The 26,270-nt window shown below is 40.8% G+C and overlaps 1 protein-coding gene across 1 annotated transcript; it reads right to left on the minus strand.

Moving 5' to 3' along the window:
• Window positions 1-1,106: 1,106 nt before the first annotated feature.
• Window positions 1,107-21,605, minus strand: LOC110985247 (uncharacterized). Its single transcript, XM_022246149.2, has 5 exons — window positions 21,153-21,605; window positions 19,830-19,873; window positions 17,344-17,409; window positions 11,207-11,261; window positions 1,107-4,813 (listed from the first exon to the last, which is right to left on the minus strand). The coding sequence occupies exons 1-5, from the start codon at window positions 21,207-21,209 to the stop codon at window positions 4,169-4,171; spliced, it is 867 nt and encodes a 288-aa protein (XP_022101841.1). The 5' UTR covers window positions 21,210-21,605; the 3' UTR covers window positions 1,107-4,168.
• Between the last annotated feature and the right edge of the window lie 4,665 nt (window positions 21,606-26,270).

The following is a 26,270-nucleotide window of genomic DNA, read 5'->3' on the forward strand; positions in this document are numbered from 1 at the left end:
ATGTGCATTACCAACTGTAGTGTTAGGGTGTTGACCTGCAGCTTTACACTTACAAGCGGGGCATGGTACGCCGATCATGTGATTGCAACAAAATGGTATCCCAAGTCATCCTACCAACTGATAGTAACAAGCATTACAGTATCCAGAGAGGATTTAAGAGACCTCTGTCACTACTAATGATGTCGCACTTTTATACGTGCGTGGTTTCTTATGTGCAGTGGACCGTGGATCCCACTGGCTCCATGGGGAAATGCACTGTGCACGTTCTGTCAACAGTGATGTCTTCATGAAGCTAAAAGAATGGTACAACCCCTTGAATAACTTAGAGGGTTAATCGCTTCGAAGGCCATGTTCAGTCCAGAAAAGCTATAGAATCAATAGCCGCGATGTCGGTTTCACCCAAAATGCCTCGGAATGCGCAATGAAGCTGGTAGATAGCAGGTACTAGCAGACAAAGACATTAAATGTTTGTGTAGAGGGCTCCACTTAATTGATATATAGGGACCATCAAAATGGTAGGTGTACGAGGGTGAGTTATTGGGAAACGCTACTGGTTAAATTCACCAGTTTACGCATCCTAAGCGAAGTGCATTTCACATCCAAATAATCACATTATTATGTAGCTTTCTTAAAATTGCTGCACAAAAAGGTGACAAACCCAGCTACTTTTTCCGAGCAACATTCTGTACATATACTGAACTTGCACCATGCTAACAGTTCTTTATACTTGAATTATACATGCACGGGGGATGCGAAAGAAATCAACACAAAAGACATGGAAATGGATGCGTACCGGTAACGCATTTCACCAAATGGACTCTATGTGTTCAATCCTTGCGCTATTTAGATTTCACATTGCATAAACCTTTAATGTTTTTCCTGATTTCAGCACATCGAATATAATTTCGACGTGGTGAAGCTCCTTTTGCTTCCGTGCATTAGCTGGGTTGAAAGTGTGGTGTAATCTTCCCTTATTGTTTCACTTTTGCCCTATAAAAATAATACCGGTACAATGTGCCACTGTAATCCTGATCTATTGCCTACATAACACACGCAGCATACGGCCAAAACACGGAACATTCACGTCGCAAAAGACCACACAGCTGTTTCATATTGACACTTTATTAGAATGTCTTTCTGTGGGAGAAAATGTGGCAATATCGATTGTACACATTCCTGACAGACCCCACGACAAATATGATGGCTACAAATGTTGTAACCAAACGTTACCCTTCGGAAAATTAACAAAGAGGAACCATAGCAATACTTACGCTGCCCTCCATGAGTCTCCACTTCTCAAAAATCCAGTTTTTAAAAATATAATCTGCTTATATTTACAAGAATAAACCTGAAAATAAACCGTGGTGTTCTCTGTTCTGGTCGTGTTTGAGTAATCGTGTAATCTCTCGAGAATTTAACGAGTACTGGATTCACAACTCTGACATTGAGTTTAACCTACTTACATATTTGTGTCATACATAGAAATATCTTTAAGTATCCATAGCTTTAAATCTTGTCAAAACACTTTCTTGAATAAGAGAGCTTATACTCTACAGGGAAATAGTAGGGTATTTCTATTCTAAGGTAGCGGTGGTGCACGGGTATCTTTTAAATGACATTGAAAATAAAGAACCCAATCAAATTGTAAACAAGAAACATACGGCAATGCCTTATAAATGAAACAAAAGTCATGCATTACGAGATCAAGTTTTTTCATGCATTATGAGATCAAGCTTTTTTCAGTTGTTATATTTTTTTAAACAGTCCAATGTGAAGATCTGCATGCCTTCAAATCAATAATAGCCGTTTTGCAGTCGTTATTACAATTAGAATACTTAAAACAAATTGCCCTCGCGGGAAAACGATACACCAAAAGCACTACATTATTTTTTTGAAAAAGGACTTGGCCTAACCGTTTATACCTTTCTTTACAAAAAAGTGACTTTCAAACGATGAGAGAACGCTTAAAAAAATCAAAGAAAATCTTGGAGACAAGCAGAGAAGTTCTCATTGTTTGCCTCGACGGAAATGCTGTGGTGCGGTCATAGCCGATCCAAGAATAGACTTACCGAAAGTAGCTTACCATGTCAAATGTATGTTCGGTAGGCTAGGCACGTGTCCAAGATAGATAGAAGTGAGGCGGGTAAACACATGTATTACCATGTGATATCGTCTGGAGGGTTTCCAACGGCTAGCAAATCAGAAAAACTTTCAATTTATAATTACACTAAAGAAAAAAAAAATGATTGTTTCATTGTTCTCACTTCCGTTTGCGGTTCCAAGGGCTCTAGGGCTACCCTGGATGGTGTTGATCTGTACAACTTCCTTGCAGGAAACTAAGCCTCCCAAAACTCGTTAGAATATGACAAAGCAGATTACCAGGTGAAATTTTCGAAGAGAAAACTATGTTTGGGGCACATCTCGGTTTACCGTAAACGCCACCTGGCGCAAATTACACAGCGGGTGACTTGGGCTTTAATTGCAAACGTGACAGTATTGGAAAGCGGAATTAATGGAAGGGTGCTACACAATACCTACTGGGGTCTACGCGGTACTTCTATTCGGCTTACAAATATGAAACAGGTTTCTTTCAAGGTATATGTAATACAATTTGTTCACGAGTTGGCTCTTTTATTAATTGTGCCTTGTGATATCTAAGATATTCAAGAAATAATACAACTCTAATTTCGTCGTCGTACTTTTCAAAGGACAACAGACACGATTTAGTAAAACAAGATGACATTTGGCTTGACTTACTATCATAACTGCGGGACGCGTGTCTGCACGTCTAGTTCTGACTAAAAGGTCATAGTTTAATATGGCAATAATACCGACAATATACTTAAGACTCACAAAGGCAGACTCATATTAACTTTTAACTATGGTAATTCTCCTTTGCCTGATTTATATTAGTCTTGAAACAAGGCTTATTTCTACTCCGGTTAAAAGCGAGACAGAAAAAGGTAAAACAATAACTGCACATAACTGTACCTTTCAACAAGGATAACCATCAGGAAATGTTATGCCTTTTGTTAACCCTCATCTAAAGCCATTTAGTTGACTGAACTAAGCTCACAAGTTAAAAGTCGCTAAAATGAACAGTTCCAACATAACATTGCACATCCTGTAAATTTACAGTACAAATGTACATGGCTTTTCTGAAACATCTCTGTTTGGGGGCGCTCTAGGGGAATAAATATGTTGAATTACATGTAATACCATTTTTTACAGATCATAAAATTATATGGACCAATTTGTGAACATTTTCAACAGCCATATCGTGAACTCTACACGTACAGTGTCAGTCATAGACGCATAGGGAGGATCACAGGTTCCATTCATTCATCGTGTCAAAACAAGCATGAGTCATTTTCCCCTTTTATTGAGCCGGTTCCAACTTTCCCACGCACTTGTAAACGTAAATCACCTTGATAAAAAACAAAATACCACAAATACTGCATCGCTGGTGACGAACAAGGCGCGAAAAAGGCTTTAAATCGAAACGCAAGGTATTTCTATCAAGATTTGGCGCGGCGCTAGTCTAAGCATGGATCTTTGGGCAGCATACGAGCACAACTTTTGACGATGCTGCCAGTATCACTCTAGCTATAAATAAATAAAAAACACCTGTTTGCCAATGTCAAACACGTGTAAATCTAGGCTTACAATTCGGATCCAAATATTGCGCTAAAAATCTGACAGCCGCGTTATCCTCAGGGAATTCTGTGCCCTTTTCGCCCTCTTTTGATTTCTTCTCGCCTGAACTAACGACAGTTGTTTGCTAAGTTTTTCTTCGAGAGAAAACTGACAATGCTTTTAAACAGTCAGGGTATATCGAAGCACGCACCACCCATGATCCAAGTTGAGCTCTCTGGTAACCATCTAGCATGTGTCACCTCTTATATTTTCGTCTTGTCCATCATTTTGCGTCACTCTCTCATCTAAATCTCAAGACGAGTTTGCACACGCTATGCCATCCTCTTCTGGTTGTACTTTTTCTTTAGGATAACACTTCCTCGGTTACATCCCACTGTGGAGAATATCTCGTTGAATGTCTACTCTTCATAGCGATCCAAGGGGGTGACTGTAATAACTCACCATTTCTAGTAACCCCACGTGTAGTAAAACTGCAATAATCAGTCCACTTTTGTTCTGATTCCAAGCCTCTTCACCAACACGCCGACTCAGCTTCGTATTTCCTGAAGAAACCTTTAGGCGTGTTACTCTCCGTTATGGCGATCGTCACGTCGCCGATGGTCACGTTAGTAACGCTCACTTGTGAGGTTTCCTCCATCGAGTTGCGATACTTCCGCAGCAGAGCAAATTTCCCCAGCTTGACAGTGTTGGTAGGGATGGTGACGTTTGTGGTTGGCGAGGGTGGTTTAGAATCCATGGTGTTGGGGGAGGCGATGGGCGTGTCACAACCCATGTAGGTCGCACTGTTTGGCGGTCTGGGTACGGTGGGTGATGGAAGGCAACCAGCGATTGGCGATCTAGCATCATGACAATTACCAGCCGGAGAGTGGCGGTCATCGAGTTGCAAAAAAGCAGGTTTTTTGACAGTCTTTGGTTGTCCATTTTGAATGTCTTTATCTACACGGGTGAAGTTTGCGTTGGCGTCAGGAGTATCCATATCAGTGCATGGTGTTTTGTTACATCGTCCGTCATGGGCTTCCATGCTGTCTTGACACCCAATCTCCTCTTTCTCCAGAGAAGCTTGCTCATGTCGTTCTTGTTGGAGCTTGGCTTGTTTGGAGAGCAGCTGATATTCCTTGCACTTGGCAAGAAGTTCCCGCCTCTTGTTCTTCAAATCCTATTGAAACATCAAAAAGAAATGTAAAAAAAAAAATTGCTAAATCTTTCACTGAACTTGAAGCACTAAAGAAGCGATGAGAAGTAACTGCAAGAGAGACAGACATAATGTTTGGCTCTGATAGAGACTAGATATTATGAAATTCATGGACTCGTTGACACGTTGCTTTATTTGCCCATGTCTACGACGCTGCAAAGACCGTACCAGACAAGGTATAGAAGGTTTGTATGGCTGCCATACTGCAGGTCAATGTTTGTTCAACAGGGCATGCACAAAGGAGATTTCCGGGTGGAACAGAAAATAATGCCCTGCACGATAGCTACACAAAGCTTCTACATGATGTGTATGGCGTCACAAACATTTTCATTAGTCGTAAGCTATTACAAATAATTCGCAACGGCAACCAAGTGGTTGCATACCACTCTTCTCTCGATACGAATTCGATTTCTCGCTGTTGGAATTATTGCAGTGATGACATTGGATCACATTTCTTGATTAAGGTTTTCACTTCAGAGCAGGATCGTTGAATACTTATGCTGTGGTGTTCTTGTGTCAGGCTTTCATGCCAAATACGTTGCAAAAATATGACATCTGGGCTTATCATATTCTTCTTATATCAGCAGTTTAATAACTGTGGCATGAGACGAGATAAAACGTGCATATCGCAAAGCCTAGTTAAATTTTAAGAGGGGAAAAATATGGATCAACTGGCGCACGTTTCCAGTCATAATAAAGTGTTTCCTCTGTTAATCTTCTATGGGTATATAATTCCTGTCTTCGACATTGGCGCGAGCCGCACGCGTACATGTACCTGTACATTATTGCTGTTCGTGTGAATTAGATCTCTCCAAGGTAACCATGCAGACATGTTGACAGACTTTTTTAGCCTTTGGGAGCTGCAACGACTGAAATAAGTCGGGGCCCCGCCTCCGCACTAAACCTGAGCCAAGTTGCAACTGTGACTTTTTCATGCAACCTGTTTTTTCTCCGTGTGGTGAGTATGGCATAACTCCTTCACTACACGCAAGGTAAAATCTTTCACTGCTCACCATGGACCCAAACTATGCCGTGACATGCGGTTTTCCATACTGACACTTTATTGGCATATTCACGCTGTCAAAACCTGTTATATGGCATTACACAACATCCTAATAATATCTGTTATCTGATTGATGAATTGTGACTTGAATTATTCGTTCCAGTGCATGTGTACGCGCGTGCACCGCTATATGAGAGCATCAGGGTGTCTTTCCATATGCGCGTCAATGTGACAATCGTTGCGTATCCGTCAAAATCGCTCCGACGGCCGAACGCAACGCGCTCATGTGGTATGTTAAAGGAATCGATTTCTGTATCCGTGAAAGTGAAATGAACACATTGTGTACGCAACGCACCCTTAAATGGAAGGTGCCCTTTTGAAGGAACAAATTAAATATGCCGTCAAACATTTGATAAGAGCAATTTGAAAGAAAAATGGTCCAGCAACGTGTGATCCGAAATGAGACAAGAATCCCCAAAAGGTTGACCTCTACGCAGTTCAGGCATTATGTAAAACAAAGAAGGACTATTTCACATTCATCAAATGGCCAGAATAAATTGAATAAGGTGATAGAAAAATTCCTGCTCAATTCCAGGAAGCAAAGCTGAGTGGAATGTAACATTCAATATGTTACTGAACATTCTTTATGAGTATAATATCGGGGAAAAGCATGTCCTTGTATCTAAACATAACATGAACGGTTTTACCGTTTCACATTTTTGCTCGAGTAAATAATTTGTTTTCTCAAGTGTTACCTTGATCTTTTGATCCAGTTTTGTAATCAATGATAATATAACTGGGAAGAATTAACATATCTATTTTCCCCAGCAGTTCTGTGACTGTACATTAATCGCTCCATATTAAGTTAGTGCCGTTGTACATGTACATAGGACAGCCGTCGTCTGTGTGGTTTATCTCTACACTGTATTGCACGACTGTTCAAAAACGAGACGAGTTTTCAGACGAAAGAGCCCTTTGCGACGTTCGATTTCTGATACTGAATGCTGTGGCTGTCTCGGGTTGCACAGTCGCCGGTCATGAACGTGAAGCTCTATACTCGCAAATCAACGGATCGGGTTAATGTTTTTATCTCCGAGAATCTTTGTTATCATCGCATTGAGAAGATCCGGGAAAATTATCCAACAGCCGACATGTTGGGGGTGATATTATATGTCTATTATCAGCTGGCGTCAATAACGTGGATTATGTTACCGTTTGTTCTCTCAATTAGAGCCCGGAAGAAAATGTAAAATCTTCAAGCAAATGACAATTGGGGGCAAAGGGAAATCAATAGCTTCTGGCCCGGATGTGAAAGGATGGCTGCCTGGGTTATCAAAGGACTCGCGGTTCAACCATCGACAGGAAAAGAGGCCACTTGGGAGGTTTCCAGAAACACTGAAACATAACGTCCATATATACCAAGATAACACTTCACATCAGTCCAGGCTCATCCAATTTAACATATTTAGTTATACACTGTCCAGATTGGCGACTTCTTATCCGAATAATTCAAAAGTGAATGACCTTCAAGATACTCAAAATAATTCCTGGGACTTTTTTTCGAGATCTACCTTGTTGATTTATCAAAGGCGATTTGAAAAGCAGTTTTGGAAGCCTTGCAGTGAGCAAATGCACAAAGAAATGGAGCAGTTTTCTCCTGAATATGAGCATTCTTCCTGGTACAAAATCAGTCGCCCGTGTTCTTCATATGATAGCTGTCGTCCATTACCCTCTCATGCCTTCCCACGCCCTGTCCAATGCGTCAAGCTGCTGAACACAAAAGGGGATAACCTAAGCACGACGACACCGGGTCACTTAATGCACTATACCCCCTATTGACTGGTTCCCTCCCAAACTGTACTTACCAGGTCCAAGAACGGTTCCAATTAAGGGACACGAGAAGAGACGCTAATTCAATGCTTACATAGATTTCTTTCAATCCAACAGTTATGCTCGGTATCTCACGAAAACGACAAAGAGCAAGGCATGTTGGCTGTAATCACTTACACGGGCCATAAAAAAGAATGGGCAATAAATCCTGAAGTCCACGGCTTGACCTCCAGTCACCTTATCACATTTGAGTGATGGGATGAAGGTCAATCATTCAATCATCTTGAGGGTTAAACTTGAACCGAAGGTCCATGAGGTGCATGGAAACATCAGTCAATGCCTCTTTCACACCAGCCCATCTCCTCAATAAATTTACCACATGGTCTATTTCTTTTTATACTTTTCATGAGAAGAATGGCCATTTTATTATGAATTCTGTATTCCCAACTCTTCTAATATCACACCAGGCCTACGCACTTAGGTTTAGCTCTGGCCTTTTTCCTGCGACCGTAAATTCTAAAAAAGACGATTGGCCGATGGCGCAATTATCGACAAATCGTGAAATAAGATCGACTGATCACGTATAAAGATCCGGTGATCGCGCATATCGACCTATCGCACCGATCATATCCGTTTCGAGAGACATTCAATCAAACCATTAGCCTTATGTAAACAGCAAAGCAGACTTCTGTCCATAGAGCATTCAAGCACCTCACATTTATTCCGTTTGGTACAATGCAGCTTCTGAACGGTTAATATTGAGCTAAATTTTCGGAAAGTTGATTTAACATCTAAGTTTTCCGTGCACATAAAAATCAATGCTCTTTTCTCCATAATATGAGAAAGTGTTAGCCTACATGGGATAAACTATGCACCAAAGCTGCTGTAAATAACTACATGTAATATCTCCTGCGTACCTGAGATATTTTTTGTAACATGTAACCGCCCGCACGAAAAACACTAACAGCGCTTAATTGTAGGGAGAAAATAATTTGTTGCGGCAACTTTATACAATCTTGATGTCTCAGAACATCAAATATCATTTGAGATTTTTTCCTCTGCGTATCCCTCCCCTGACGCGTCATGACGCCTGCACTATATAGAGAAGTAACAATCCTCCATTCAAAAACTAGATTTCCTTTGTCCAGCCGCTGTGAAAAACTAGATTTGATGCGTGGTTGATAAATTCCCATTTTTATTCTTTAGCACGAACAAAGAGACTGCGACCTTTGCGAGTAAGTGGAAGTCAAGTTCGTTGACCCCGACCCATTTCCAAACGGCCAACAGCTGCTGTCTTGCTATTCAAAGTAGCACGTGCTTGTAAGCCTTCCTCAATTTGGGTGAGCCCAACGGCTTTGCGTTTTATACCCGAGTCGACAGCCATACGTTGCACTCGCGGGTAGTTGCTCGTGAATGCCAATATTTGTCAACCAGTTTCGTCAGGAAAGAAAGACTTCATTAAACCTGGAACATTTGCAAAAATGTTACACCAAACATACAACTACTGCAGTGGTCTAATCTAGCTGTAATGACTACTTTACTCTTTCCAAAAAATTATTTATTTTGTTTTGTTGAAGGTTTGTTCCCTTAAATAATAAAGTCTTTCGTCTTTGAAGCCATGATGAATTTTGGCCATTTGATATGTTATAATACAGGTTTTCCCAGTTGATTTTGCACTTGTTTCTTTTAAAATTCCTTGAATGAAAATTTCGTCAAAGAAGAGTCACTCGCCCTAAATGTTGATTCCAATTTCGAGAAAACGCCACTAAATTTCACTTTCAGAGCACTGCAATTCACGAGAAAAAACTACTTATTTGTCCTATTTTTTCGTCGTTTTCGTCTTACTCCGACAATAGCGTTGAATTGGAAAAGCAAATTCGTCTTTATCATCAATGTTACCGATTTAATCATTCAATTTCGTCAGTGATATAACTTTCTATACAAAGAATTGGCCCTTAAAATCTAATTAACAAGAAGTCAAATAACAGTGAGTAAGGTTATTATTATACCTCATTTCTTCGGTCCATTCTTTCTAAGTCAATTTTGAATCGCAACAGAAATGACGTCCAAATAACCGCTAATTCAAACCATCTTAATGACACATTGTATGAGGAAATCGAACGATTAAATCGGTAAAACAGATGACAAAAAACGAATTTGCTTTTCTGATTGGGACAAAAATTATGATAAATAGGACGGATAAGTGTGTTGTTTGCAATTTTCGAAATTGAAATAAACATTTAGGGTGAGTGACCCCTCTCTGACGAAATCAAACTTTCATTTAAGTATTTTTTAATAAAAAAAGTGCAAACTTAACCGAGAAAACTTATACTAATCAAACTGACGTCGCCGAAATTTCCAGCTGCGTAGTACGTGGCAAATACATGTACCTTCATGAGTGTTTTATAAATGAAAAACGTTTATGTAAATATCGTCAATGCACAACACTTGGTGATGATAATGACATGCGCACTGATTTTGGAGAGGATACAAAAAATAGCTACAGAGCGACTTCAGCTTGTTGCTTACTATGCAGTGACTTCAGCTTGTTGCTTACTGCAGAGCGACTTCACGTTTTTGCTTAATGCAGAGCGACTTAAGCTTCTTGCTTACTACAGAGTGACTTCAGCTTGTTGCTTACTGCGGAGTGACTTAAGCTTCTTGCTTACTGCAGAGTGACTTAAGCTTGTTGCTTACTGCGGAGTGACTTAAGCTTGCTGCATACTACAGAGCGACTTAAGCTTGTTGCTTACTGCGGAGTGACTTGAGCTTGTTGCTTACTGCGGAGTGACTAAGCTTCTTGCTTACTGCTGAGTGACTTAAGCTTGTTGCTTACTGCGGAGTGACTAAGCTTCTTGCTTACTGCAGAGCGACTTAAGCATGTTGCTTACTGCAGAGCGACTTAAGCTTGCTGCATACTGCAGGGTGACTCAAGCTTGTTGCTTACTGCGGAATGACTTAAGCATGTTGCTTACTGCAGAGTGACTTAAGCTTGTTGCTTGGAAATAAAAAAATACTGAGTTGAGGTACTAACATACAAATACTAAATAAAGCCCCTTGGTTGATTATAAAGATGTGCAGCCTACAAAACGGTACTGTACTAAACTCGATTGTACACTCAAACACAAATTTTGTGGTTATTATCGACTTTCAACCTCGTAAAGCTCCACAATTCCCCAATGATCCGTTCCAGGTTCTGTTGTTTCCGCATGGCGCATTTCTTCTGATGTGAAAAAATCTTCCATGAACTTTACAGCGTTTTCGATAAAAGTGGAAGTTCCAATCACGGGGTTTAATATTTCAAATAGTATAGTATCCCTAGTTAATTTACTATTCTGAAACTGTTTTTTTTTCGAAGAGCTCCTACTTGAAATTGCGACTTCATACCGTTGAAACAGTGTCAGGGCAAAATTAATAACGATTTAATTAATTAAGAATCAAATTATGACGGACAGTCCTTATATCTCCGGGACTTTGTGAGCAACATGAAACTTGAATCAAACGTTTTATCAGAGATTCTTTACCTTAAGGTTAGCCGGCTTACGGCCGGGTCGTCCCCTCTTGTATTCCTCAGCAAGCCTGTAAAATAACAAAAAAGCCAAACGTAATTGAATATTGCGTTATGCGGTTTCAGTTGTTGCATGAAGTACCGGGTGAATATTTTGTAGCCATCTTTGTCTCCTTGTACAAACAATGAAAAGTTCTGGAGTGAAGTGAAACAAACAAGCTTTCCGTTAAGTTCTCCGCAGCAGTATGGCATTTCATATCCAATATACTGTGTTCATGTTTGACCCATAGGCCTACATCCAAACAGCAACAATGAAAAACGGAATAGCTTGACTGTTCCAAATAAACTCTCATGTCGTCTATTAACGTTTCTCGACTCTGAAGTTCAGTTGATGTCACCAGCTAGCAATTTGGCCTTTTTAGTGAATTCAAGTTTGCGAAGAACTGAAGAGTCCTCACATTTGTGTAGATTTTCGTAATTCAGCAAACCGAAGATTTGATAATTCAGAAAGAAAAAATCAAAACAGGGACAAACCAAAATCCTGCCTAAAAACACTCCCAAAATACTTAATTGAAAAATCAAAATTCTCTCCCTTAAAAAGGCAAAACCGAAACTTCAAGCTAATGGAATTGTGCAATCTCTCTGCCACAATATGTAAAACAAAAACATCACACACTCAACTGAGAAATGACGGGAAATCAGGAACGACGAAAGCATCGATTTCCCTTGGGGAGGAGTTGACAGTAAAGCTGACATTTTCCTCATATGCTAATCTTTATGTTTTTGAGTTGTGCAGTTGTACGGTCGAAACAGCGCCACAAAACCCAGTTCATCACAACAAAATAGCATTGTTTTAGACGCCGCATGCTAGGCGTGTCTAACTTAGCATAACCGTATTTAGTAGCGACTATCTAAAATACCGGTATTACTCTGTGACCTTGCAATCAAGATAACCAGGAGTATCAATGGAGGTTCAGTTTTTCTTGCCATTAATTTTTTTTTCAGCTGATGAGGTCACCTTGTAACCTTCTTTCACATCATCACAAAGACAGAATACGGAAATTCAATATATGACGATATAGCGCACCATCAAATATATCTGTAGATAGGTTCTTTTTATAATACTGGATTTCATGCCGCGGTTTTTGAACTTTAACGTTAAAATCAATGCTCAAGTAAAATACTTCACTTGGAATATTCTGCAGTGTTCCCACGCGTGATCTCCAAAAATGGGTTAGGGAGAATCCTTGTCCTAAAATCAACACGCAAGTATAGTGCACTTTCACAGGCAGATCACAGCACACATATACTGGCCTTGGAAACATCGATCTGACAGTAGAGGCGAATAACGACAATAGACAGCCAAACCACAAAGCCCCCCTTAACGCAATAGTTTGGCAGTTGCAGCCTCATTTATCTATCGGATCCTTTTCATTAAAGCTGTTGCAACAATGATATCGCTGGGCTTGTGTACATGCAGCCAAGGCGAGGCAGTAGGCCATTTACAGATAGTCACGTCACGCGACTGTACGCAGCTATACGTCCTCTTCTTTTATTCCGAACGTGCGCCGTTGCGTGTGCATGTAGGCCGGCAGTAGGCAAATCTAGGAAATGAAAATTAACTTGATACGACCATATGATACGACATTCGTATAGCGTGGGAACCGAAGAGCTCCAACCATCGTTTCTGCTAGAGCTTTTACATTTTCGAGTTGAGAACGATCTCACTATTTAACAATAAAATGTTGCCTATTTACATCACCGAATACCCATCTGTGATTGCGCGCCTGTGCCTAGATTCAAATATTTTTGGTTTAATATATTGACCAAACTTTTTTCACCGAGAACCTGAAGAAAAATCTCTGTTCGTGTAATTCTTACCTTACCATTGGGCTAATATCTCCCCTCTCTCCTTTTTAAACATATTTCTTCCTTTGGATACTGATAATGTATCTAATGTGGAGGGGTGAGTTTTCCCCCTAAATCTCATTATCGGCCGGTAATAGTTTCCTCGCATGCCTAAAAGGTCAGAAAGTGCATGATTTTTCGATTTACTTTAGATTTGCTCACTTGTTTTGTGGGAAGATATTGTTAGATATTTTCCCACAACCTGACTAATCACTCTTTGTATAAGTTTAAAACACATAAGGTTTAATCAAGGTTTCAAAAAAGGCGTGTCCTTATTTTCTGCAAAATGGGTGTGCTCCAAATGCCCCCAAATGATTCACGTAGGCCTACGATGTTTGGACCTTCATGTATATTAAGGTAAACTGCAAAGTCGATCCAAATTCAAGCTAATATGGCTCAATTTCGAATAGTGGGTCCGAGTAGGCCGACAGGTCTATCAAAGTTTCAATACTGAACACGGTTCATTCTATCAGACTTGCTATGGCCTCAGCTATGGAACAGCTGAACGGCCATTTATTTGACATTGGCCCACGCAATATCCCCACACTCGGTAAATGCTGCTAACCTCCACAGTCATCGAGCCTCGTCAGTCAGGGAGGGGGACGGTACAATGTACATGTACGATGCGATTTAAGGATTTCCATGAAACCATTGACGTAACTTGCCCCCCCCCCAAGTGCCCCTCCCCCTTGAAGTCCGTGAATAATCTCCGTTGAGTTTATATAGCTATATGCAGCGGCAGAATATTTCCTTGAAAACCTGCGCGCACACCGGGTGCCCCCGGATATTTAGGCCTAGAACTAATTACGTCACTGCTTAAAAACCAGAATATATCGTTACAAATCATCCATGCGGTGTTTAGCACATCTTCCAGACACAAAATATAGTGTCGGACAGGTATGATCTTCAGTTTCAGCATGGAGGGACAACCACTGGTACTCTGTTTACATAAACTCATGTACTTCGCCATGCAACCTGCGAGAGTCGGGCGTTTACTTGCACAAAACCACTCGAGCTAATTACGTATTCAGTTACAATGAAAATATTTGCTAAGCATTACTAAATGCACATATTCCGTCTCACATAGGTTTATGTAACTGCACAGCTGGGCATAAATTTCAGTCACATAAATGTGAGACCATCCAATTCGAGGTAAAATCTGGGGAACATTACGGACTTATTTTTCGTGGATAAAAAATGAAGAATAATTGTGATCAATCTACTCAAGCGTTAGTCGTATGCGCGTAGTGGTGAGACCAACTCATAATTTCACAGATTAATGCAACTCACGCGAAGCTTAATGACTATGTTATCTTCTGACATCTTGAAGGGCTAGTTTTAGTGCGGCATGTCTGCACGAAATCAAAAGGATGAGTTGAATGACCTCAGAACTGAATATTTTCAACAACCACGGGGGGTGCTAACGTCATCCTCAGTTACAAGATCGGTTGTGTAATGTAGGATTTATCGTTGCGCAATACACATCGTGCATCCAGTAATCTTGACAGAAACACAGTATTTAATTCTTGTCATGAAGAATAAGCATAAGACAGTCAATTAATTTCCCAGAAAACCCAACACCATGGCAAATGTTTGTACCGACACCGGTCTTCAAAACATACATGTACATGAAAATTAGGCTAATATAACTACATGTATTTCTTCCTGCACAGTATGACAGGGTCCGATTGGACTCTGACATGTACAGTGTATATATATGTACAGCTACAGGCTTCCCACTATCAGTGCTTTGTGTTCAGAAATTCCGTAGAATACAAATAGCATAGCTAAAGATAGCAAATCAATAACTTAGGGCTCGACTGTAGTGTTAGAATTGGCAAAATACAGACATAACACCAATAATCTCCTTGTATGCGTAATCAATCGAAAAGTCAAGGACCGAGATTTAATATGCCAAGCGTGTCCAGTCTTCAGAATTATGAGTGTAATGCAGGACGCCCATGCAGACAATGAGTTCAGACTTGTTAATTATTACTTCCTCTTCAACCACAGTATTCAACCTCGAGCCCAATTACGAAATTGCATGCATGTAAACGGTTTGTACGTGAACCGCAACAGATTTCACACTATACCTTTCCATCAACAACTGAAAATACTGACGGATTTCAAGAAACGTTGTAAATTCAGAGACTTTTTTGAAACCCTATTGTGATTTTACAATCCTTAACTTGATTGCAATTTGCAATTTCCCCCGTTGTGTTCAAAATTTAGGTAGGGAGGGTCATTAAGATGACTAGAATAATGATCAGAGAGTGTCATCCAAATGACATACATTGAAAGATGTCGTGGTGAGTCTTTCCTTGCCGACGTTCACATGTTAATCTCGCGGGACCTCGGGTTATTTATAGATCTATTCACGCCAAGAAGCTGTTGTGTTTACCAGGAAGTGAGAGGGGAACAGTCGTGTGACGCACAGTGTGTGTCTAATATCCCGATGTATGGGAGCATGTCTTCAAGGGGCATGAGTGCACATCGCCTCATCGCCTTGAAGGGGCAAGCACATTATCTAAAACAGGATGGTAATAATGAAGAGGATAGGATTTGGCAGTTGCGCAATGTCGCCACTGTGTATCTATCTATTCACCTCGTAGGCCTACAACAATAAACTTTTGATATTCTTGCTGTCCACAGATGTCCTAGTGTTTCTATACTCACTTCGTGATCACGTAACATTTTAAAACCAAAACGATCAAATAAAATGACGCAAACAGCCATTAAATAATACGAATCATTACCGCGGCTGTTTACGACCCTTGTAAAATCTTACTGTCGTCTAATAAAATTTAAGATAGCTTGTCCTTTAGATTTAAAAACAATAAAACAGACGAAGAGAATTATCTATATCACAGTTTAATCATGCTCGGCAGACCATTAAAAGAAGTCAATAATGACAATTGAATCATGTCCTTCTTATTTCTTCTCTTTGGTCCTACCCAAATTGCTTACAACAACGTGCGACTCAGTTACTTTGAATTTAGCGATAACACATTGGCGCAAACGTTCCAGGTTTCGTGATCAACGCATCTTATCTTCATACATTACGGCTTTATGTTCACTGCATGATAGTGCCCCTCTCTACTTTACCAATTTGACTTTATTTTTGTCCTCATCGGTTCCAGTCATAACCTCTGATGCCCTACGCGTATACGACGCATGCGACCTCCAAACTACTCTGCCATGTTGTGTAGACAGAAACATCAATAAACACTGTTGTGAAGAAGTGAACTCATTTCACAGTGTCGAGTCCAGTAACATGCTTAATGTAAATATCCTGCTTCATGTCGGCCGTAAGCCACGCACAATACATTAATTCAATGTGCTTCTTCAACGCTCAACGAATCGTTCACCTTTCCTAATAAGACTGAGGCACAATTCAGATCAAAGTGTTATTGGCCCATCATGGTTAACACAGCGTCATAACGTCAGACGTAGAGGGTTCCAAAATAAAACACAGGGAAAGATTCAGATAAAATGGGGGGCCTATACTGTACGGGTTGTCAAAAACGTAAATTAAATGTGGCGTCACCAAGCGACGCACCGCTAATTCATTGCAACATTTGGACATACTGTACTGTCAGCCCTGGAGACTATACATATACAGGTTTCTCACGTGACGTACATAACATGACCGGAAGAGGCATTTCAGGAAGGGTACCATGTCTGTGTAAGCGCATACATTTCGATTCTGGGTATTTCTATTGGCAATTTCACGAATTTTCAAAGGCTTCGAAGGCGCATATGTTTCCACGCACATTTGTGTTAATTGAGTGCTGACCGTCAAAAATAACAAGAGTAAAAATCATTCATTCTGTCCAAGGAAGCTTTACATGTACATGTCAATCAAAAAGATATACGTAAACATTTTTTAAAATAACTATTATGGCTATAGTCGATGCAACTGGGGCCTGGAAAATTGTTGGTACATGCACTAACAGGCTCTTCAACCAATGCCCAGCTGAGGCATTTATTGCGAAAGAAGTAACAGGAAACGCACCCGTTTGTAAATAACCCGATCACATTCTGTTTGCTGTTATACTTAAACTATTGGCCTTTGGATCCGGGATATATTCAGGTAGGCAAAGTTCAATGGCGCTTTGCGGACATCGATTCCTAGGGACGTCGCTGCTTTTTTTTCCCGGCCAGACGAACAGCCCGGAGTACCGGTTATGAATGCTGGGTATTGTCCAGGCTAAACAGGAGGGACCTTGCAGTGAGAGGACTTACCTTTCTTCGAATTCCAAGATCAGCCCTGGATCGAGGATGTTGTATTCTGGTTCCCAGGTGTTCATTCTGTCAAATAAAAACAACACCGATTTCTTTTTTGGATGTGTACTTCCTGGTGAAAGTGGTGAGTGCGTGGCGACATGTATGAACACTCAACAGATTAAAAAACTCCCGAAGTGACTATAATATAGGCACAACGAATTTTGGAATCGGCAGCACATTGAAAATAGCCAAATGAATCCAAATACCCCCGTTTTAATGAAAGGGCTGTTTTGCATGAATTTAACATGGTGCCAAGGAAACCAAATTACAGTAAACAGACAGTTTCCAAATGATGTTAAAATAATCAATCAATTAGATGCTTTGAGAGCATAAATTTCATCCTTCTGTGTGGTATTTTTGTCAAATGTACTACTACGTTGCATGCTTTCACGTACGTCCATTGATGGATGAACAGGTACAAAGCTGTGAAACCGACTCTTTTGAGGGGAAAATGTCCTCAGGTGTTATGTTTTCTTGCGTTTTCAAGAATGGTTTCAAAGGGAATTTCGAGGAGATCACTGGCCAAGATTTCGAAATTAAAGGGATCCTGCGGTGGCTTTTTGAGGACACGGTTTTCTTTGTGCATCACTCTCTTCTTTGACGTATAAAAACATATTGGAATCCTTTGTGGATTAAGAGATTTGAAAGTGTACTTTTAAATCAACTTTAAATTGTCCAAGCTTTTCTGACCAAAAAAAGGCACTGCTTCCGTGATGTCAAGCTATTTTTTCTGTTCGAATTGTGAATCGAAAAGTTGCTCGTTGAAAATATTTATGATACAAAAACTACATTCTGCGAGATCAAATCAGCTTATGTGGTTACACGTGCAACATTTTCCCACCAAACGATCAACTCCTTGTAATCAAAAGACAATGGATCGCATAGGCCTTCCCTGAATAAACATCAGCAAATCTTGAAAACTTGTTACTGGAGCGCGTCGATATGATCTCCATGTTTCTAACAGCAGGGTAGAAGTGGTCTCTGAAATCATCATCATCAGTAGACGTTATATCTGCAACTGCCCCCAAGGTCAATACCCATTGCGACCTTTAATTGACTTACGAGGTTATCGATCGGATCAAGTTTTGATCAATCTGTCTTGACAATCTGCATTATTTTTGTCCCCTCCCGTCCTGCTGAGGGACGATGTTTGTAAGCTGTGGCCCCCACAAACGCCTCCAACCACGCAGATATGAGTCATATCATTAGAGCTCTAGTGGCAGCATCCACATGGGTCGCTCATGATGTACCGGGGCTGCCCGGAGAGTTATTGCGACATGACATCAGCTACAGTCATGGTATCATATTTCAAACAACTCCAAAACTCCGTTAAAGCATATGGTTAGAGTTGTTCGATTCAGCCATTTCCTGAAGGACATGAATTTTGACACAATTGAAAAACCACCATTTCGGTTGAAGTATCCCATAAAAAGTCACGTCACTGTTATCATTAATTTTGCATCTTAATGCATTATGATGCAAAATTAATAAAAGTGACGTAACGTTTGCAAGGGAAGAGATACATATTTGTGGATATACATTTCACAGCTTCTCTTGTATAGTCAGGAAAACAAATGCCTGAAAAATCCACAACCAAATTTTATATATAAATTCATTTCACTTAACATTTCAAACAAGGTCAATGTCAAAGGCTACTTGGAATTAGGAACAATGATTGGCAAAATCAATCGATCGAACGCACTTCTGTAATCTGAATCCTAGCTGTCAGAAGGGGAGTGATACCAAAATCCACATGTTCCATCCCCTCATCGGAACGTTATCCGAAATCCTGTCATTCCTCGAAGACAGAACCAACTCACATCTCCGAGAAGCAATCTTGCAAATCGGACAAACAGATGTTACCGTAAAACGGGGTTTATTTTCCAACTTTCTTATGACCGAGCCCCAGGAACTCTCTCAACCATGGAACGAAGCTTTGAATGCATCGAAGCACAGTAAGACTCGCCTTAGAAAAAAAAAGGACCCCTCACATGTGACGTGCGTGACATCGCAACAGAGAGCGTCATTGTCTTTGTCCCCATGTGACAGGCATGCTATATGTATTTTCCCCGTCACTGGATCGAAATAACAACTGCTACAGAAACCCCCAAGAAAGGCCATCAAACTGAAAAGGCGTTCAATTTGTGGGTCTTTTATTCCTCCATGCTCATGACACACAAACATTTCACCAATGAAAGTGTCCTGTTGAAAACCAGTATTTCTCAGTAAAAAGATCTAGTTGCAACAGCTTAATTAAAATCTTATGAGTATGTCTTATTCAACTCAGCCACGCTTTATCTATGAATAATAATGAGGAACTGCGTTGAGGGGCGTATTCTTTGGTCGATGTGGTCAGTTGCACGTTATTTGTTTATCAAAACAGGCATGTGCAGGTGTGGCACACACATTATGACATTACTGACGTCATATTGCTATTTATATACCTGTTAGGGAAGCCTTTCCACTTGACAAGGAACTCGACCTTCCCCTGTAAACAGAAAAGAGAAAATAAATCATTTCAAATTCACGAATAATTGGAGAAAATCCATGGTACAAGGAAGTTCAGTGAACTTTTATTAAATTGGCTGAATCGCGGCAGTTGGGTTGGAAGTTGATGGGTAGGAAGCGGGAGATTTTTAATATGCCCGCCAAACCAACATCTTTTCCTCTGTAACAATTCAGAAAAAAATTGGGAGTGATGGGTTGTGCCTCAAGTGTTTCCAAGATATTGTCATTCTCCATAGCCGATCGTAATGTGCTAAATTGGTGGTTAACAACAACGACTTGGAGGTTAGCTGTGGATATTCCTTGGGCTTCGATGGTGAACCAACTTACCCCACGTGACTGCTCATTCCCCCCCCCGTAAAAAGAAAACCCTAACCTGTAAAACGGCCACATACTGCGCTAACGAGATAAACGAACGGCTTTTGAGTCACAAGTCCACACTTCCATCACGATACAACGAATTCAGTGGGCAGCGCCAACGAGTTATCTGGCTAGCGTGGGTGGATTTTTATAAGCTATGCCCAGGGCGTTCAAGTTGACTGTCTACGGCCGTCGTGGCACAGCACGGGTCGCAACATGTAGGCCTACATGTACATGTACAGTACACGTACAACCCGCCATACAGGTTGACTATGCCAAAAGACGATTGTAAATATATCACCCTGACGTTATCTTTACGATGCCTGGCATTGTTTGTTTGGTATGCGCTCAACTCGTGAATACAATAAGCGACTCACAACTCCTATAAATCGATTATTGCGAAAGTTGGATGCATAATGTTTAAGGTTTTATTAAAAAAAACAAATGGATACATCTTTGCATAATTAATATATTGGATGCATATAACCAATATGTGAAAACAGACACGTACAATCAAAAATTTTCAATTCCAAAAATGTTATAATTACTTTTGATATTGAATTACACATGAAGGGTTCTAGTTGTAATTAATGGATACGGACTATAATGCAAGAGAAAAATTCAACTTAAAATTTACTCTGGCAAGTTTCACGCAAAGCACCGTTTAATGAACGTTACAACAGTATATAATTAGCAAAATTTCGTACGATATATTAATATTATTCAGTTTCTAGTAAATAAATACACAACGATAATTCTACACCCTATGAAACTGAGGTCGCACGCATTTATATATCACTGGCCATTTTCAACAGAAAACCCAACTCCAGAGATATTGCATTCCACGTGAAATCAAACTGACCTTCATTGGTAATTATTACATAAAACTGTTGCATACTCACGTGTCTCGATCGCCTCTTTTTGATGCAATCAGCAATGAACACTTTCTCACCGTCCATGATCGTGAAAAGATGCAATAAATAATCCAATGGATTCTCAAAATGAACCAATCCTAAATATTGTGACGAGTTTATAAGCGCTCGACAGCTGTCATTACACGGTAGTATTCCTTACCGACTAGCCGTTGGAGATTTTTATCGTTCAAACTCATATGTCGGTTTTATTGAATGGTTTGCTGTGATCATATGTACGCATGCTTTTTGCGTTGACTATGGACTAATCTACCTACATGTGTACGTGCGTATAATAAACCGGTACAGAGGCGTGCGCATATGGCTAAGTACATGTACATGCAGACAGCGCACACTAAGCGCACAGCCAATCAGACGAGATCAACTAGCTGACTGCGTCCGTGCGGATCGACTGCTCACTAACGACTAGCTGAGTTGACACAACACCGCTCGACTGCTATGACAGCCTTGCCACTGAACACGTGACGTCTCCACGAGGCTGTTTACATGCATGACGTCATAGCTATTGTTGCGAATGATGTGACCTTTTTTGGGAATCCAGCCTTACCCCCCTTCGCAACACCATGGAGGTGGAAACAGCCAACACAGTGCTTTCACGGTAGAGCGCTAATTTAAACAAGTGATCCGATTCAGACCTGAACTGGGTGTTTTTTTCTCTCTTTATCTATTCGCTCAATTCTCGCAAGGGTCAAAAACATGAACAATTATTCACTGGTTTAATATACATGTACACCGCACAAGCATGGTTGCTGTAATAAAAGTTTAGGTGTTTAACCATGGTTGAACCGAAGCTGATACAGAGGTGAAATCAATATTCAGTAAAAATGGGGGAAATGAATAGAAAAATGATTGCATATTACCGCAGTACAAATCATTGCCATTGCGGAACTCGACGGGACCCAATCCAAAACTGTTCATATTAATACACCTTACATTAGTTAATTAACTACATGTCGTTTGTTGATCAACAACGCGTACATGCACATGTACACGATGGTGGTCTTACATCAATTGGGGTAGCAACAATGCCATATGTGACGTTTGACCTGACTAAGACGAGGCATTGCACAACACACTATTGCATTTCATGAAGCAATCTAGAAAATTGCACTTTACAGGCCATACGCTAAAATGAAGTGTTTAACGTGGAATTAGACTAGGAAAAAATAATGTTGCATCTGGGGAGAAACCCAGATCGAACAGTCGGGCAAGTGACTGTAATCGTAGAGCAGTATGCTGTAAGGAAACAGGCAGTGACTCTGTAGGAGGGGGTGGGGTAAAGGGACAGGGTTGTGTGGAGGGGTGAGGGGGTGTAAACATCATGGGTGTCAAACTAAAATGACTCTGAAGGAAAGGGTGGGGTGAAGGGACGGGCTGTGTAGAGGGGTGGGGGTGTAAACATCATGGGTGTCAAACTAAAATGACTCTGAAGGAAAGGGTGGGGTGAAGGGACGGGCTGTGTAGAGGGGTGGGGGTGCAAACATCATGGGTGTCAAACTAAAATGACTCTGAAGGAAAGGGTGGGGTGAAGGGACGGGCTGTGTAGAGGGGTGGGGGTGCAAACATCATGGGTGTCAAACTAAAATGACTCTGAAGGAAAGGGTGGGGTGAAGGGACGGGCTGTGTAGAGGGGTGGGGGGGCAAACATCATGGGTGTCAAACTAAAATGACTCTGAAGGAAAGGGTGGGGTAAAGGGACGGGCTGTGTAGAGGGGTGGGGGTGTAAGCATCATGGGTGTCAAACTAAAATGACTCTGAAGGAAAGGGTGGGGTAAAGGGACGGGCTGTGTAGAGGGGTGGGGGTGTAAACATCATGGGTGTCAAACTAAAATGACTCTGAAGGAAAGGGTGGGGTAAAGGGACGGGCTGTGTAGAGGGGTGGGGGTGTAAACATCATGGGTGTCAAACTAAAATGACTCTGAAGGAAAGGGTGGGGTAAAGGGACGGGCTGTGTAGAGGGGTGGGGGTGCAAACATCATGGGTGTCAAACTAAAATGACTCTGAAGGAAAGGGTGGGGTAAAGGGACGGGCTGTGTAGAGGGGTGGGGTGCAAACATCATGGGTGTCAAACTAAAATGACTCTGAAGGAAAGGGTGGGGTGAAGGGACGGGCTGTGTAGAGGGGTGGGGGTGCAAACATCATGGGTGTCAAAGTAAAATGACACTGAAGGAAAGGGTGGGGTGAAGGGACGGGCTTTGTAGGGGGGTGGGGGCGCAAACACCATGGGTGTCAAACTAAAATGACTCTGAAGGAAAGGGTGGGGTGAAGGGACGGGCTGTGTAGAGGGGTGGGGGTGCAAACATCATGGGTGTCAAACTAAAATGACTCTGAAGGAAAGGGTGGGGTGAAGGGACGGGTTGTGTAGAGGGGTGGGGGTGTAAACATCCTGGGTGTCAAACTAAAATGACTCTGAAGGAAAGGGTGGGGTGAAGGGACGGGCTGTGTAGAGGGGTGGGGGTGCAAACATCATGGGTGTCAATCTCAAAAGCAATCATCATCTCAGAGTGCTTTCGGCCGGATGTTCATTACATCAAATAAACTGTTTGAGCAAAGGTTTCTTTGGTAGAAAGACTGAGAGAGTAAAATCATGAGCGCGATGTATTCTCTGACGACATGATGTCATACTGACCAAAAGCATCGTAGAAAACGGGGTTTATTTCCCGACTTTCTTAGGACCGAGGCCCTGGAACTCTCTCAACCATGGAACGAAGCTTTGAACGCATCAGAGCAGGGCGGGGTGAAGGGACGGGGCTGTACGGAGGGGTTAGGGGTGCAAACATTCTCCGACGACATGATGTCATACTGACCAAAAACAAATTTCTCCCTCGACAGAAGTGAGTCTGTTGAGGAATAACCGGAGCGTTATTCATAACAAGGGCATTCTCGGTATATGTCTCCAGAAGACAACGCAATTTTGACTAACTGTGTAATTACAATAAACATTGGCACCTCAAGATCAGACTATAAATTAGGGAAACAAACCCTCCACCGGGGGAAAAGTTTGTGCTCTTTTTTTGCATAAAAATCAATTTATACATTAATATCTATCCAAAAAAGGAAAATGTCTCCGTTTCCTTAACGAGCGAATAAATTTGAATCAGATTATGACGCTTAACAGTTTTAAATATCCGTAAGTAGATGTAGACTTTTCAATAAATTCTCGGCAATGACACTGAAGAAAATGCTGTTAATTTTACACAGCATAATGTCTTATCGGCTTAACTTAAAACAAGAAGACACCCAAGTACATTAAACTTAAATTCAACTTTCACGCGGAATATTTTTCGTTCAAAGACAATTCTTTTTCAATCAATCACATGGCGTATTATTGCTTTTTTCGAGGCGCTTCCGTCCATTGAATGGTTTGTTGTCTGCACGCGCACTAATGCACAATGCCTCGGGCAGACGGTATCATTGTTAACAGCCAACGCCTTGTTTCGATTTGTGCTGACTTACAAAACGAGATGACTTGGCCAATATCTCAACAGTTCGGCCAGTTGAAATGTTAATTTTGTTACTCAAGGATGCGTCATCATTATTGTGTGCCAAGAAAATCCAGGATTATCGCTGTGCAGAAATTGCGTAAGATTTGCCGTTGTTCAAGTAGTCAAACTTTGGTCACAGCGACATGATCTTGTCAAATCAGCCATTCATAGGCAATTCGTTGGAGAATTATAACCATGTTGAAGTCGTACTGGTATAGGCCTACAGTGTCTCAACTCCATTTTTGATGTATTTTTAACAGCCATGGCATGTTATAGTATACATAATGTAGCTTAGTATATAGTATAAATAATGAATGCTTATGAGTGCGATGGTAAAAGTAATTGCATGAAGTGACAGATGAAATGATCTATTCCAATATTCCAATTCTGAAGCAATTATGCTTACCATTGCACATTCATTATTTGTTTTATATAACACCTGTGTAAATCCCTGTCATTGGATTTTCTGAATACAGCTGGATCAATTAACTGATTCAAACTGGAAGTTGTCCAGTTGTGAATCCGTTAATTTTCTGACACAATATTCCAATCAGCATTACTTACAAAAACAAGTTCTTATCATTATTTTGCAGAATTGTGAAACTTGCGGAGCTTGATCGCTCGTAATTTTGCCATTGAAAAACTTGTACCGGTAGAAGCCGCAGTGCAATCTATTCGGAGGCGTTTGAAGTTATTCATTTCTAACACACAGTTGTTATAATCCTTTTGAAGTCTGCGTGCATGTTGCGTGTGCGTCTTGCGAGTGCTGAGTGTTGGTACAAATAATTCAATGCCATGTGATCAACAATCTACCAATCAGATGACGGGGATTTATGCAGGTGTTGTATAATTCCCATTAAACCTGCATATGGTAAAAAGATCTGCTAACTGAAAATCACATCTCGAAAAATCAGTTGCAAAACTGTCTGTGTGACAAGCTTTGAGTGTGAAGCGTTATGCGCACGTGCGGATCTCGTTCGCTCCTTTCACATAGAAATCCAGCTAGCTCATATAATAAGGTATTAACGCGTACACTTAATGTGAGACCCAGATTGGTCGTAACACATGTACACGTCAAATATATCGATTTCATACAGGAATTGACTCATTTTGGTCAGAAAATTTGTCTAATACTTGGAATAACTCTTAAACACGCGTGGTGTCTCATTGAAAACAAATACAAGACGAAAACAGCTGATTCCAAGAGCGACAGAACAGACGAGTGACGCAAATGATAATGGAACACTTTCTCTCTGTCGTAACTTGTTGTTTGATAAGGCCGTGGATTAAGATGAGCTTATCCATTCTGACGTCAAGATGTGCATCTTACCGTCTCTGTTCCAAAATTCATGCTCAAGTTTCCTCAGGAAACAACTAATGGGGACATGTAGACCAAAGTTTCCTGTCTCGAGAAGGAAGGGGAACTTTCGTGATCGTTAGGTTTTACAACGATTTCGATGAACTTCTCTGAATAAGCAATATTTTATTTGAACTACGACCTGTTATTGTTTGGTTTTAAGTGTTTTATTTGTTTTTCTTAGAAGATTTAATTTGATAAGAATAAGATTTCGTGTTTATTTGCAGGGAGGATCTTATAAACGCC

The sequence above is a fragment of the Acanthaster planci genome, linkage group LG07, assembly GCF_054643075.1.
Source record: "Acanthaster planci isolate LZ-2023a linkage group LG07, COTS_SCS, whole genome shotgun sequence".
NCBI lineage: Eukaryota > Metazoa > Echinodermata > Asteroidea > Valvatida > Acanthasteridae > Acanthaster > Acanthaster planci.

Bases quoted from the DNA above. Each gene is read 5' to 3' on its own strand.
- LOC110985247 (XM_022246149.2), bottom strand. From the start codon at position 21,209: ATGGACGGTGAGAAAGTGTTCATTGCTGATTGCATCAAAAAGAGGCGA. The intron at 19,874-21,152 runs GTGAGTATGCAA...TTCTGTTTACAG, and splicing joins AAAAGAGGCGATCGAGACAC to GGGAAGGTCGAGTTCCTTGT. The intron at 11,262-17,343 runs GTAAGTCCTCTC...GTTATTTTACAG, and splicing joins ATCTTGGAATTCGAAGAAAG to GCTTGCTGAGGAATACAAGA.